At 41.1% G+C, this 14,569-nt stretch overlaps 1 protein-coding gene across 1 annotated transcript in view; it reads right to left on the reverse strand.

Annotated features, from left to right (window-relative positions):
- Nucleotides 1-7,193: 7,193 nt before the first annotated feature.
- Nucleotides 7,194-14,569, reverse strand: part of RNF11 (ring finger protein 11) — a 36,574-nt gene continuing 29,198 nt past the window's right edge. Inside the window, exons 2-3 of the mRNA XM_023189004.2 lie at nt 10,425-10,594; nt 7,194-9,488 (exon numbers count right to left, since the gene is read on the reverse strand). Coding sequence (XP_023044772.1) covers nt 9,317-9,488; nt 10,425-10,594 — 342 coding nt within the window. The 3' untranslated portion in view covers nt 7,194-9,316. The remainder of the gene's footprint in view (nt 9,489-10,424; nt 10,595-14,569) is intronic.

Consider the following 14,569-nt stretch of genomic DNA (forward strand, 5'->3'; position numbering starts at 1 on the left):
AGCAAGCTGCACCTTCAAGGAGAGCTTTGCCTTTGTCGCCCTTCTCTTGGCCACCCTCCAAACTCTTCTTTATAAGATCCCTATTTGCAATGGGAAACTCCTTGAGATGTTAGTTAGCTCAGATTTCTAAGGACCTCTTTTTCCCCATTTTCTCCTTCCCTTCATTTATTACATATCTTTTGAAGACCTACTGTCCTGCTCTCATGGAGCTTGTTCTGAAAGTGAAGTCATAGGAGTTAACAAAGAATTTGAACCATGGAGTAAATACAGTCATCTGCCACATAACGATGTTTCCATCAGTCACAGACCATATATATGACGGTGGGTTCATGAGATTATGATGGAGTTGAAAAAGTCCTGCCAGGTGCGGTGGCTCACGCCTATAATCCCAGCATTTTGGGAGGCTGAGGCGGGCAGATCACCTGAGGTCGGAAGTTCGAGACCAGCCTGACCAACATGGAGATACCCCTTCTCTACTAAAAATACAATATTAGCCGGATGCGTGGCACATGCCTGTAATCCCAGCTACTCGGGAAGCTGAGGCAGGAGAATTGCTTGAACCCAAGAGGCAGGGGTTGCGGTGAGCCGAGATTGTGCCATTGCACTCCAGCTTGGACAAGAGCAAAAGTCCGTCTCAAAAAAGAAAGAAAAGAAAAATTCCTATGCTCTAGTGATATAGCCATGGTAAGTTTGTAGGGCAACACGTTACTCATGTTTGTGGTGATGTTGGTGTAAACATACCTACTGCACTGCCAATTGTCAAAATTTTTTTTTTTTTTGAGACGGTCTTCCGCTCGTCGTCTAGGCTGGAGCGCAGTGGCATGATCTTGGCACTCCAGATCATTGCAACCTCCACCTCTTGTGTTCAAGTGATTCTCCTGCCTCTGCTTCCCAAGTAGCTAATATTATAGGCGTGCACCACCATGCCCAGCTAATTTTTAGTAGAGACGGGGTTTCACCATGTGTTGGCTATGCTGGTCTGGAACTCCCAACCTCAGGTGATCTGCCTGCCTTGGCCTCCCAAAGGGCTGGGATTACAAGCATGAGCCACCACGCCCGGCCCAGTCATATAAAATTATCGCACATACAATTATATATGGTACATATTATAAAAGTTTAAAAGTTAAAAAAATTAGAAAGTTTATAAAAGTACAGTAAGCTGTTAATTATTGAAAAAAGAATATTTTAAATAACAAACAATGTAGCCCAAGTGTGGTGTTTATAAAGTCTGCAGTAGTGTACATTCATGCACCACTTACTCACTGATTCACCCCGAGCAACCTCCAGTCCTGCAAGCGCCCTTCATGGTAACTACAGGTATACTGTTTTTATCTTTTACACTGTTTTTATCTTTTACACTGTTTTCTGTGTTTAGATGCACAAATACAAGCACTGTGTTACAAATGCCCAGGATATTCAACACAGTAACACGCTGTCCAGGTCTGTAGCCTAGAAGCAACAATACCATCTAGGTTTGTGCAATTACATTCTGTGATACTCCATGAGGACGAAATTCGCAATTCATGCTTGTAAGTGGGATGTATCTGGTCTAGAGGATAAGAAGTCAGCTATCTGAACAAAGTGGAGAAGAGAGCTGCAGGGCAGAAATAATAGCACAAAAAGACTTGAGACAGGAAAGAACTTGGCATTTTAGAAGGCACGAAGACAGCCCATGAGGCTAAACGGTTGATTCAAATGAAAAGGCAGAAAGCCAACTCATCCCTGTTAAGGAGTCTGGGTTTTATGCTCTGCATTACAGGAAGCTATTAAAGTTTTAAGTAGGGGAATGACATCAATTTACTTATTCACCTTAATTTAACTGCTGTGTGAAGAATGGATTATATAGGGTTAAACATGGAAGTTAGTCTCCAGCACCAATTGCTTCTGGTTTGTCTAACGCATAAAAATGCTGCATCTTGGCCGGGCGCGGTGGCTCACACCTGTAATCCTAGCACTTTGGGAGGCTGAGGCGGGTGGGTTGTCTGAGTTCAGGAATTCGAAACCAGCCTGGGCAGGATGGTGAAACTCCGTCTCTACTAAAAATACAAAATTTAAATGAGCATGGGGATGTGCCCCTGTAGTCCCAGCTACTCAGGAGGCTGAGGCAGGAGAATCACTAGAACCCAGGAGGCAGAGGTTACAGTGAGCCAAGATTGCACCATTGCACTCCAGCCTGGGCAACAGAGTAAGACTGTGTCAAAAAAAAAAAAGCTGTCAATATGCTAAGTTATAATTAGGTACTAAGACTCAATGAATAGGTATTTCATGTTCCTTGTTCTTCACAAAAAATCAGAAATCCAGTTCATTAAAATCCATGCCCAGGACCAGGATTTCTTACTTCAAGTATATCTTCAAAGCCATTAACTCAAAGTTTAAGAAAGAGTCCTGAGAGCAGGACTTGCAAAAACAGCCCATCTGAAAATACCTTACTAGAATAGCACCTGTCTCACAACCAGAAATAAGAATGCCGGCCAGGCGTGGTGGCTCACGCCTGTAATCCCTGCACTTTGGGAGGCTGAGGCGGGCGGATCACCTGGAGGTCAGGAGTTCGAGACCAGCTTCAACATGGCGAAATCTCATCTCTACTAAAAATACAAAATTAGCCGGGCATGGTGGTGCATGCCTGCAATCCCAGCTACTTGGGAGGCTGAGGCAGGAGAATTGCTTGAACCTGGGAGTTGGAGGTTGCGGTGAGCTGAGATCGTGCCATTGCACTCCAGCCTGGGCAACAAGAGTGAAACTCCATCTCAAAAAAAAAAAAAAAAGATGCCTATGAATTATTCTTCCTTGTGTCAAGATAACACTACAGATAGTGATGAGTGTAAGCAAGACCAAACCTCTTCCCTTCCCTACACCTTGCACACTGTAAAGTTGTAGCTGTTAATTTATAATGTGTTTACCAAGTTCAATTAAGCTTTGCAGAGGGGATCATCATTCTGCATTGTTTCAAAGCTGAAGGCCTAGCTCTAATTCTGGGGTTGGCAGAATGCAGCCTATTCCTGCACCTCATCTGGGTAATGCTGGAAGCCAATCTCAATGTCTTTCTGATAGCACAGTCCAGGCTTCTCAATTCACAAACGCTTCAAACTTGCTTTTGGGTCCTAGCTGACCAGATCAGCTACTGTGGTGGCCGCCAGTGAGAAGGTGAACTTTTTTTTGCATAGCCAACCAAATCTTCTCACCGGCATTCAGAGTACACAGTGCCATGACAAGACTCTTAGGGAGGCCCCTTAGTTATGTTCCTCAACTTCTTTTTCTCAGTGCTAACTGATGTGGAGCCCACAAGCACAAATATTAGAGAAGGGGTTCAAAGCAAATAGGTGCTGCTCCTTCATCGCCATCAGTTTTAGATGCTTAAAACATGTGCCTATTGCTAACACTCCTTCACTCAAAGAGAAAACAAACTTTCTACGGGAAGCACCTGAAGATGACTAAATGTGCCAGTGAACAGTAATTTTTCTCAAGAAACAGAAATGTAACGTAAAGGTAATCTCGACCATACTTTTATTAAAAAACTGTATGTGAAGAAATGATAAATGGCTTCAGTCAGTTAATAACATTAATCAGATGCATCCAGCTATTGTCCTAAGGCAGTGCCAGACTGGGAGCAGTGATTCAGGCCTATAATCCCAGCACTTTGGAAGGCTGAGGCAGGAGAATCTCGAGGCCAGGAGTTTCAGGCCAGCCTGGGCAATATAGTGAGACTCCATCTCTACAAAAAACCAAAACATTAGCTGGACATGGTTTTTTTTTTTTTTTTTTTTTTTTTTGTTGAGGTGGAGTCTCGCTCTGTCGCCCGGGCTGGAGTACTGTGGCCGGATCTCAGCTCACTGCAAGCTCCGCCTCCCGGGTTCACGCCATTCTCCTGCCTCAGCCTCCCGAGTAGCTGGGACTACAGGCGCCCGCCACCGCGCCCGGCTAGTTTTTTGTATTTTTTAGTAGAGACGGAGTTTCACCATGTTAGCCAGGATGGTCTCGATCTCCTGACCTCGTGATCCGCCCGTCTCGGCCTCCCAAAGTGCTGGGATTACAGGCTTGAGCCACCACGCCCGGCCTAGCTGGACATGGTTGAGCGCACCTGCAGTCAATCCCAGCTACTCCGGAGACTGAGGTGGGAAAAATCACTTGAGCGCAGGAGTCTGAGCTTACAGTGATCCAGCCCAGGTGGGACACAGCCAGACCCTGTCTCCAAAACAAAAGCTTGTTCCTAACTGCTCAGTGTTATAAAGCAAACAATACAAAAAACTAGCCGGGCGAGGTGGCGGGCGCCTGTAGTCCCAGCTACTCCGGAGGCTGAGGCAGGAGAATGGTGTAAACCCGGGAGGCGGAGCTTGCAGTGAGCTGAGAACTGGCCACTGCACTCCAGCCCAGGCGACAGAGCGAGACTCCGTCTCAGAAAAAAAAAAAAGATAAAGCAAACAAAAACAATGTGGATAATTAAAATGTGCAAATAAATCTCAAACCCTTTTTGTAATTCACTGGTGCCTCTGATGGAAGAAGGTTGTAAAATCAGGAAATAGGTTGTAAAGGGACTTATCTGGATGCTCTGTATCTATGCTAAAGAGCAAGGAAATAGCAAAAGGACAAATGAAGAGCAGTAAGTCTAGAAAATCGTGCCTGGACAATCCATCTCTGAATAACCACCAAGTGCCCAATACGGCTTCTAATTTCTCAGGAAACAAAAATGTACCAAACCTGTATTTTACAAGTTTGGGAAGGGATCATCTACCAATGGTTGCAAAACCTGCTAGTGCATCAGAGTCACTTGGAGAACCTGTTGCAAATTATACATAGCCAGGTATGGTGACCCACACCTGTAACCCCAGCACTTTGGGGGGCCGAGGTGGAGGATCATTCGAGCCCAGTTTGAGACCAGCCTGGGCAACATGCCAAAAACCCATCTCTACAAAAAAAAAAAAAAAAAAAAAAAAATTAGCCAGGTGTGGCGGCGTGTGCCTGTAGTCTCAGCTCCTTGGGAGGACTGCTTGAGCCTGAGAGGTGGAGGTTGCAGTGAGCCATCATTGCGCCACTGCCCTCCAGTCTGGGAGATAGAGTGAGACCCTGTCTCAAAAATTTCTGTTTCTCCTCTCCCACTCTGATATGATAAGGGTCTCCATTACTAATAAACATCCAGAGCCCTAGGTAATTGTGCTCTGAGAACTACTGATCTACCAACACTCCCATGGTGGGGAAAATGGGGATTCGAAGAGACGAGTGAGCAGAGTGAGCCATGATCACACCACTGTACTACAACCTGGGAGACAGAGAAAGACCGTCTCAAAAAAAAAAAAAAGAAGAAAAAAAGAGTACAGGACAGGTCAAATCGTCTTCTGTCTCTTCCCGCCCAGTAAAAGAGCAGTTGATATTTAAAAGAAAAAATTTTAAAAATAAAAATATAATAAAAATTTAAAAACCGAAGAGTGGTTAAATTCACATAGGTAAATTTAACATTACTTGAAGGATATTAACCTAAAATCCAACTTTTCTTGTGTCCACAAATTTTAAAATTAAGGCTTAAAAAATTAGTTGAGATTACACCAAGATGCATTTACACGCGTTTCATCAGTTGACTCCATGACTGCTACCCACTGCTTTTGTAAGCAGAGATAGCCACCAACTATTTTTGTGACTCATGCTGAAGAAACGTACTCTCTCTCGTTTACCACTTCCAGTCTCAAGACCTTAGGCAGCTCTCCTTTTGACTACGGTATCACCCACTTTATCTGTGGGATATACTCTCCAAGAAGCCCACTGCGTATCTCAAACTGTGGATAGTACCACATATACCTACACATACATACCTATGATACAGTTTAATTTATGGATCAGGCACAGTAAGAAATTAGGAACAATATTGGTAAAACAGTAAGTTTGTCTTTTTTTTTGAGACAGAATCTCACTCTGTTGCCCAGGCTGGAGTGCGGTGGTGCGATCTCGGCTCACTGCAACCTCTGCCTTCCGGGTTTAAGCGATTTTCCAGCCTCACGCTCCCAAGTAGTTGGGATTCCAAGTGTGCATCACCATGCCTGGCTAATCTTTGTCTTTTTAGTAGAGACGGGGTTCACCATGTTGGCCAGACTGGTCTCAAACTCCTGACCTCCAGTGATCCACCTGCCTTGGCCTCCTGAAGTGCTGGGATTACAGGTGTGAGCCACCATTCCCGGTAAATACAATTTTGTAAATTGTATTTACAAAAGTTATAACAATAGATTGTAAGAAAAGTTATGCGAGGCTGGGCGCAGTGGCTCACGCCTGTAATCCCAGCACTTTGGGAGGCCGAGACAGGTGGATCACGTGAGGTCGGGAGTTCAAGACCAGCCTGATCAACATGGAGAAACCCCGTCTCTACTAAAAATACAAAATTAGCCAGGCATGGTGGCACATGCCTGTAATCCCAGCTACTCGGGAGGCTAAGGCGGGATAAATTGCTTGAACCCAGGAGGCAGAGGTTGCAGTGAGCTGAGAATGCACCATTGCACTCTAGCCTGGGTAACAAGAGCGAAACTCCATCTCAAAAAAAAAGAAAAAAAAAAAAAGAAAAAAATTATGTGAATGTGGTATCTCTCTCTCAAAATACCTTCTTGCACCATAGTGTGTGGGTATGTGACATGGCAGAAACGGTGGATAAGGGGGATTACTATACTTAAGTGTTGCTCCTTTTTAAAAATCAATGCTTCTTTATGAAGATTTGTATGCAGGGGATCTGTGACCTCAATGCTTACTACTCTGTGAAATCATACAGTTTTACATCACATGATAAACAACAATAGTAGGGAGTGAGTCTTCTAGTACTGAAGAGATTCCCTATAAAGAACACTCACAGAAAGTTTGTGTTAGCTAAACTACAAATATCTGAAAGTATTTCAACTTGTTGGGTTTTGCATTCAAAAGGATAAGATTCTTTTGTTTCTTCCTGGTTAAGCTTTTCAGAAATTTCAAATCCCACAGCCAAGCTTGAACATATCTAGCCCATATCTAAATCAAGAGATTACAGCTATTGTTTGGTTTTAAAAGCTTTGGTGCTATCAAGCCTAAGTACATGATTAAATGATAGTAAATGCCAAACAATAAAAAATACTTCCCACAGGCGTGTATATATATATATATATAGAGAGAGGTATTTTAAAATAATTATACACAACTCTTTTAAAAGATATGGGGAATACTTACATAATCAACTCTAACTTTAGCCCTTCACAGCTGTATTATAACTTTATTTAACAACTTAGTAAACGTCAAAATTGATGGTTCTTAACATTGTATGTTGAGAATACAAAGTGCCTAAAAATGACACATTCTGCCCAATGCTAGTTCCTTCAGTATTACCACCAAACTTCTGTGAAAGACTTGTATTGAAAAGAAAGACTAACTGCAACATGGAAGATGATTTTAAAAAAAGTTCATTTACCAATTTTAACAATCTAGAAAAAAAGAAAGTCTGACTATAATACTTGATGACAGACATCATGTTTAAGTAGAAAACACAAGAATAAAAAAGCAATTATCACAGAAAATATTGCACAACCTCAGTTGTTTCCTCCAAATCTGCTTTATGTAATTGGGTGGATATAAATTAATAAACAGAAATTTAAGCAAGATACATGTAACAATTTAACAGAACCTGATAATCTAATGTCTTCAATTTTTCTCAAATTCATCTTTAAGTCTTTCCATCATGGGGCTCATAAAGAAATTTAAGCAACATATGGATACTACAGTTGAATGTCAAATCTTTACAAAGTACTTATGACATACTACATTCCTCTATAATGCAATTATGAATAACCTTCATGACACTGTGTTTTGCATGTAGAAAAGTGTTAGAGTTCAATATTCAACCCAATATAAAATAATAATAAGAAACACTTCTTTCTGATGTTAGGTTGAGACCACTTTTCCTTTTGCTAATGAATGATTTTTTTTAGCTGTATGTAATATCACTGAGGTGAACCAATAAGTCACCTTTGAGTACATATGAAAAAATAAACACATGCTAAATGGATAAAACATTACTACTACATCTTTACTAGACCAACTCTACCTCTAACACTTCAGAAGCTTAGAGATTTAAAGTATTCTTACATTAACTGCAAGAAACAAAGGAGAAATTCCTTCTTTTTTGAGATCACAACTATGAAGTCATATGGTTATACAAATTCTGTGTTTGTGTGCAAAACATAAAATACAGTTATCTTTATTCTCCCTGCTTAGTTTTGTCAGTCAGCTAGCAGGATGTAATAGATACCTTTCCAAGAAACAGAGACTGAGATGTGTTTTATATAACTTCAATAACCTCAGCACTACAGTAATCAGAGATGCAGTATCCTTTTGCTATGGTTCAAGACAAGAGGGAAGGGAGGTCAGAAGAAAGAGAATAAATCAAAATTGTTACAACTGAGTAATTATTTCTCATTAGGTCTCACCAAGGTGCCACCTTCATTTTTACATAAACGTGGTGGCATAATTCAATCTCAATAAATCAGAATTCTTAATATTTAAAATTTAACTTGACTTTCCATTATCACCATATTAACAACCAAAATAATTAGATAAAACACATAGGAAAGGGCAATATTAAACCCCACTTTAATAGAGTTGGTTTCTTGACACATTAACTTATAGAAAAGGGATAGTGCATCTCAGTTTGCTTACAAGCTAGGAGATCACTTTGAATTCTGCATTTCCTAACTGCAAACAGAATATAGCACTTATAACAGGTTATAAATAAACTGGTTTTCAAGCATAGAGCCAGCCCCAACGATAATAATACACTATTTAAAAAGACCTAAGGCAATGAATTCCATTTCCAATGGAAAAAAAGAACTGTGCAAACAAGCTTAAAACTACTTTTGTGTGTGTGCCAGTGTTATAAAATGTAGCTTTTAATAAAACCTTGACCCAAATGCCAGCAACTTCAGAAAAGAATTTGGGTGGGGAAGGGGAAGAGAAGAAAGTTATTTCATTTAGGAAAAATAACTACTATCTTTTTCCTAATCTTCAATACACACAATTTAAACAAATACAGCTGCTGTAACACTTTACACAATTCCTATGTACTGGAGCAATAACAAGATCTAAATACAATTATATTTTTAAACATTGGGTCAAGGCTTTACATAAAAATACCATCCTACTTTTCCCACTAAGTTTCTAAAATATCACGTACTTTTCCCCCAACATCTGCAGCCATCCAGGAATTTTAAGGAAACTTTTGTGCATGATCTTAATTCCTAATCCCTGGCTCTTTGGGCTCAGTGACAAAAGATCAAAACCACCAAAATGGTGGTTCACTTGAAGTCAGATGAGAGACCCCGGCTCAATTAGTCTCATAGGATGAAAGCAGTGCTGCATCCACTGGCTCCATGCAGGAGGGGCACGTGAAGGATCTCATCAACCAGTCATCTATACAGTCCAGGTGATAGATGTGCATGCACGGCAGAAATCGAATTGGGTCCCCATAAACAAAGTCCATCATACAGATCACACACCTGTTGGGAGCAACAGAGAGAAATCAGAAGGCATTTTCAGAGGTGTCCTATTCAGAAAACTGTTTAAATCCCATTAAAGACAGTGTTAATCTGAGTAACACATCAGAATGCTTTGCCTGTCATCTTATCACCAAAGCATGCAAATTGAATTTTTTCCTAATGTTGATCTATACACAATCTCTTACTTAAATCCCCCGAGAATTTGCAGGACTTAGGAGCAATCAACAGAGCAAAGATAAATGGATTACATATGGATCAAGTTTACTGCTGTGCTTGTAAACAGCTACATACTATAGCAGATACCTTAAGGAGAACGAGATTATTTTAGGTAGAAAAGCATCAGTTAGATCAACTTTGTTTTTTTGCACTATTTAGTGTAATCCTGGACTAAGATAATTTTCATTTTAATAACTGTAAAACAGAAACACTAACTTCAGCCTACTTACTGGGTTGCTGTAAGTTAAAGCTCTCTTCATTAACTTTCTCTTTATTTATTAATTTAATTTAATTTTATTTTTTGAGACAGTTTCAAGTGATTCTCCCACCTCAGCCTCCCGAGTAGCTGGGATTACAGGCACGTGCCACCATGCCTGGCGAATTTTCGTATTTTTAGTAGAGATGAGGTTTCATCATGTTGGCCAGGTTGGTCTTGAATTCCTGGTCTCAAGTGATCTGCCCACCTCAGCCTCCTAACGTGCTGGGATTACAGGTGTGAGGCACTGTGCCCAGCCTGTGAAAATTTTTAATTACTATATAACATTCTCTTGCTAGTAGCCAGTAATAGAGCTATGAAAAAAAATTAAACATTCTCTTGCATTAAGCAAAGTATTTCAATATATTAAATGTCTGACTTTCTAAAGTGCAGGAGAAAAGGCAAAATTTTCAAAAGCAACTGGAAAATAAAACTTTGAAATGTACAAATTAATTAAAACTTACTCCCGGATCTTTTTTTCTGATCCATCTCTTCCAGGGTCATAAACTCCTTTAGGCAGATGTTGTATAAGGCCTATTCTTTGAGCTATCCTAATCTGCTCCTCTTCAGTCAGCTGAGTTGCTAGCCGAGTCTGGCTAGGTGTTGGGTGGTAGACTGGAACTGGAACTTGTTCCTAAAATATTAAAATATGGAGGAAAAAGATTATTTTTTCAAAACCTTTTGAGGGCTTATTTTTTAGTCAGAGATAGAAGGGAAAGGGAGCCCTGGGAGGGCAGGAAGCTGGGCTAGTGTGTGGCTGTACTGACTGTGTTTCACCCTGCCTTAACTTCAGCTATTAGAAGAAAACCTATAACAAAACATTCTCATTCTGCCTAAAGGATATAAACACAAACATCACTGAAGAGGTGGCATGGAATGTTAAATGAACTATTTCCATGGGATAAGAGAGACCAGCCTGGACAACACAGCAAGACCCCATCTCTAAAAATAATTTAAAAAAATTTTTTTAATGGATTGGACTATGGCAAAAATAAATCTGAAAGTCATCTAAGACTAACTTTCCCATTTCATAGGACCAAGCTTGCCTACAGTCACATAATTGACAATACTGAAATTAGAATTCTACTGCTCCTAATCCAATGGATTTTTTACACAATTCATTCAAAGGAGTTGTATGTATAACCCCCACCTTTTATTTGAGACAGGGTCTCCCTCTGTTGCCCAGGCTTAAATGCAGTGGCGCAAACACAACTTACTATAAACTCAACCTCTCGGGCTCAAGCAATCCTCCAACCGCAGCCTCCTGAGCAGTGGGACCACAGGGGTAAGCCACGGTGCCTGGCCTATAATAATAATATTTAAAACTGAGCAACTCTGATGGAATGAAGCTGGGATACAGTGTGGCCTAGGAGGGATGAGGCTCCCCATCTGCAAGCCCTCACCTTGGTTACCTTTGCAGAATCCTCAGAATCAACAGAACAGTCTGAAAAACGCTACTATCTCAGAAGATGAGATTTTCAGTCTGAAGAATTAAATTATGAGATTTTAGTCTCCGCTCAGCTACTTACAGTGATTGCTTGGACCAAGTCCCTTAATGTATCTGAATAATGTAACTGAATAAAGCAGATAACAGCACCCACTTCAGAGAGTTGATACAATCATGAGATAACTAAGAGCTTTGTAAATGCCAATATTTGTAAATTATTCTATCTAACATCTCCCCATCATCATGATTCTCCCCATCATGATTCTCTGCTTTGCAGACTGTAAGCTAAGTGCTACTGTCCTTGGCTTTGGTCCTGACTTTCTGGCTTCTCTTTGAATACTACAAACTCTTAGCCTCTGTTGTGATCTCTGCCAGCTCTGAGTTCTTCGACCCTTGAATTACTATTTCCAGTCTAGACTACCTTCCTGAATCTTAGTCTCAGTCCTAGTTGACCAGTTTTGATGAACTGTCATCCACATGCAAACTGGGAACAAACTTTGGATGATATAAAGGGTCTCTTAAATCCTTGAATCTAACAAACAAAAATAACTAAATTGTTTTAGAGCAAATAAACTCCAACTATGGGTTTTTCAGAGGCTAGATTTCTTCAGTCTTGTGGTTCACATATGTGTAGAGAATACAGAAAGCGGCCGGGCGCGGTGGCTCAAGCCTGTAATCCCAGCACTTTGGGAGGCCGAGACGGGCGGATCACGAGGTCAGGAGATCGAGACCATCCTGGCTAACACTGTGAAACCCCGTCTCTACTAAAAAATACAAAAAACTAGCCGGGCGAGGTGGTGGGCGCCTGTAGTCCCAGCTACTCGGGAGGCTGAGGCAGGAGAATGGCGTAAACCTGGGAGGCGGAGCTTGCAGTGAGCTGAGATCCGGCCACTGCACTCCAGCCTGGGGAACAGAGCGAGACTCCGTCTCAAAACAGAAAAAAAAAAAAAAAGAGAATACAGAAAGCAGAACAGAAAAGGAAAGTTCTACTTTATGGGGAAATATTAATAAACATTAGAGAAGAAAATAAAAACTATATTTTAATTCATGTTGAGTGTATTTTCTCCTTTGGTACTTTTTTGTTAAAATAAAGGAACCCTCTATGTATCTTTTAGATATTTAAAATGATTCAACAATCTAATTTCAGTTTACATGCAAATTTTCAGAAAACCATAGAGGAAAGGAAATGACTAAGACCTCCTGATATTTTAAAGATGAATGTGGCCTCACCCTTCTTACCACACATGCCTAATTTTAAATTTTAATTCCCATGATACTTGCTTAAAAATGGCTTGATATCTGAGTTATCAATTGTTTTCGTAACTAGAGAGCCACTGATTTTCTAGGCAGCAAAATGGAATCGTGATTCAATTGTTGGCTAACAGACACTAAGTGAGTAGATTACACAGGGGTATAAAAACAACAATTTTAAAAGATGTGATGGCCAGGTGCAGTGGCTCACGCTTGTAATCCCAGAACTTTCGAAGGCCGAGGCAGGCAGATAACTTGAGGTCAGGAGTTCGAGACCAGCCTGGCCAACAAGGTGAAACCCCATCTCTACTAAAAATACTAAAATTAGCTGGGTGTGGTGGTGCACGCCTGTAATCCCAGCTACTCAGGAGGCTGAGGCAAGAAAATTGCTTGAACCCAGGAGGCAGAGGTTGCAGTGAGCCGAGATCTTGTCACTGCACTCCAGCCTGGGTGACAGAGTGAGACCCCATCTCAACAACAACAACAAAAAGATGTGGATTTGGGGGTGGTTCCCACCATTCCCTGCTGACTCTCTATATAAACAAATACTATATGGTTTATGTTCAACACCCGCTTTCCCTCTGAGAATCTGGATTTTTGTCATATGTTAGGCAGTGGGTGCCTAATCAGTACCTGGGGCACTGAGTCCCCAGATGAGCTTCTCTGGCAGAAAACCTTTCATATATGTTGAAGGAATTAAGCACATCCTGTGTGATTCCACTAGGAGATAACTCTTGGAAGCTTGCGCTTAGTTCCCTTTGGACCAAAGCACCTCTCCCCTTAGCTGGTTTTGCTTTAACAAATCATGGCTGTGAGAAAGATTATATACTAAGTCCTATGAGTCCTCCTGTTGAATCACCAAACCTGGGGACCGTTTTGAGGACCTCCAATGCCAGTGCTAGGTTGTGCTTCCACTTTATATTTGCAAAGCTACTGTGTTTTGTTCCCAGCTGAAAACAAATGAAAAAAAAAAACAACCCTAAATATTTTGATTAGCCTGTTTCAGGGCCTAAATATGGATCTAATGATAAAGGCATACAAACACAACTCACTGCAACCTCCAACTTCTAGGCTCAAGTAATCCTCCCACTGCAGCCTCCCCAGGAGGTGGGATTACAGGTACGCATCACCATGCCCAGCAATTTTTTTGTTTTGGCAGAAACAGTGTCTCGCTGACCAGGCTGGTCTCAAACTCCTGGCCTCAAGCGATCTTCCAGCCTTGGCCTCCCAAAGTGCTAAGATTACAGGTGAGAGCCACTGTCCCCGGGCTATCTGGGTAGTTTGATAAGGGCAGGGGCTATGTCTGTTTTGCTTACCAATGTTTACTACCTACTCAGCACGGTATCTGGCACACAGTTGGGACTCAACATAATTACATAACTGAAAAACATAAATCAAAGCACGTATGTTCTTGCAATATACATTATATACATATTAGAACTTTGTGGATATGCTATGAAAAATTGCTAATGGGGCTGGCACAGTGGCTCACGCCTATAATCCTTGCAGTTTGGAAGGCCAAGACAGGCGGATAGCTTGAGCTCAGGAGTTTGAGACCAGCCTGGGCAACATGGTGAAACCCAGTCTCTATAAAAGATACAAAAATTAGCCAGAAGTGGTGACGTACACCTGTAGTCCCAGTTACTTGGGGGACTGAGGCAGCAGGATCACTTGAGCCCAGGAGGTTGAGCTACAGTGGGATGAGATTGCGCCACTACACTCCAGGCTGGGTGACAAAGTGAAAGAAAAAGAAAAGAGAAAAACTGCTAATGATTTGGATTAAATAACAATAACAAAAAGAAAAAAAAATTGCTGTCTCAAAAAGAAAAAAGGCTAATGATTTGGATTAAATAACAATAAAACAAAAAAGGAAAACTTGATATAAATTACACCCAACATTTTCCCAAGTGA

The sequence above is a fragment of the Piliocolobus tephrosceles genome, chromosome 1, assembly GCF_002776525.5.
Source record: "Piliocolobus tephrosceles isolate RC106 chromosome 1, ASM277652v3, whole genome shotgun sequence".
In the NCBI taxonomy this organism is placed as follows: domain Eukaryota; kingdom Metazoa; phylum Chordata; class Mammalia; order Primates; family Cercopithecidae; genus Piliocolobus; species Piliocolobus tephrosceles.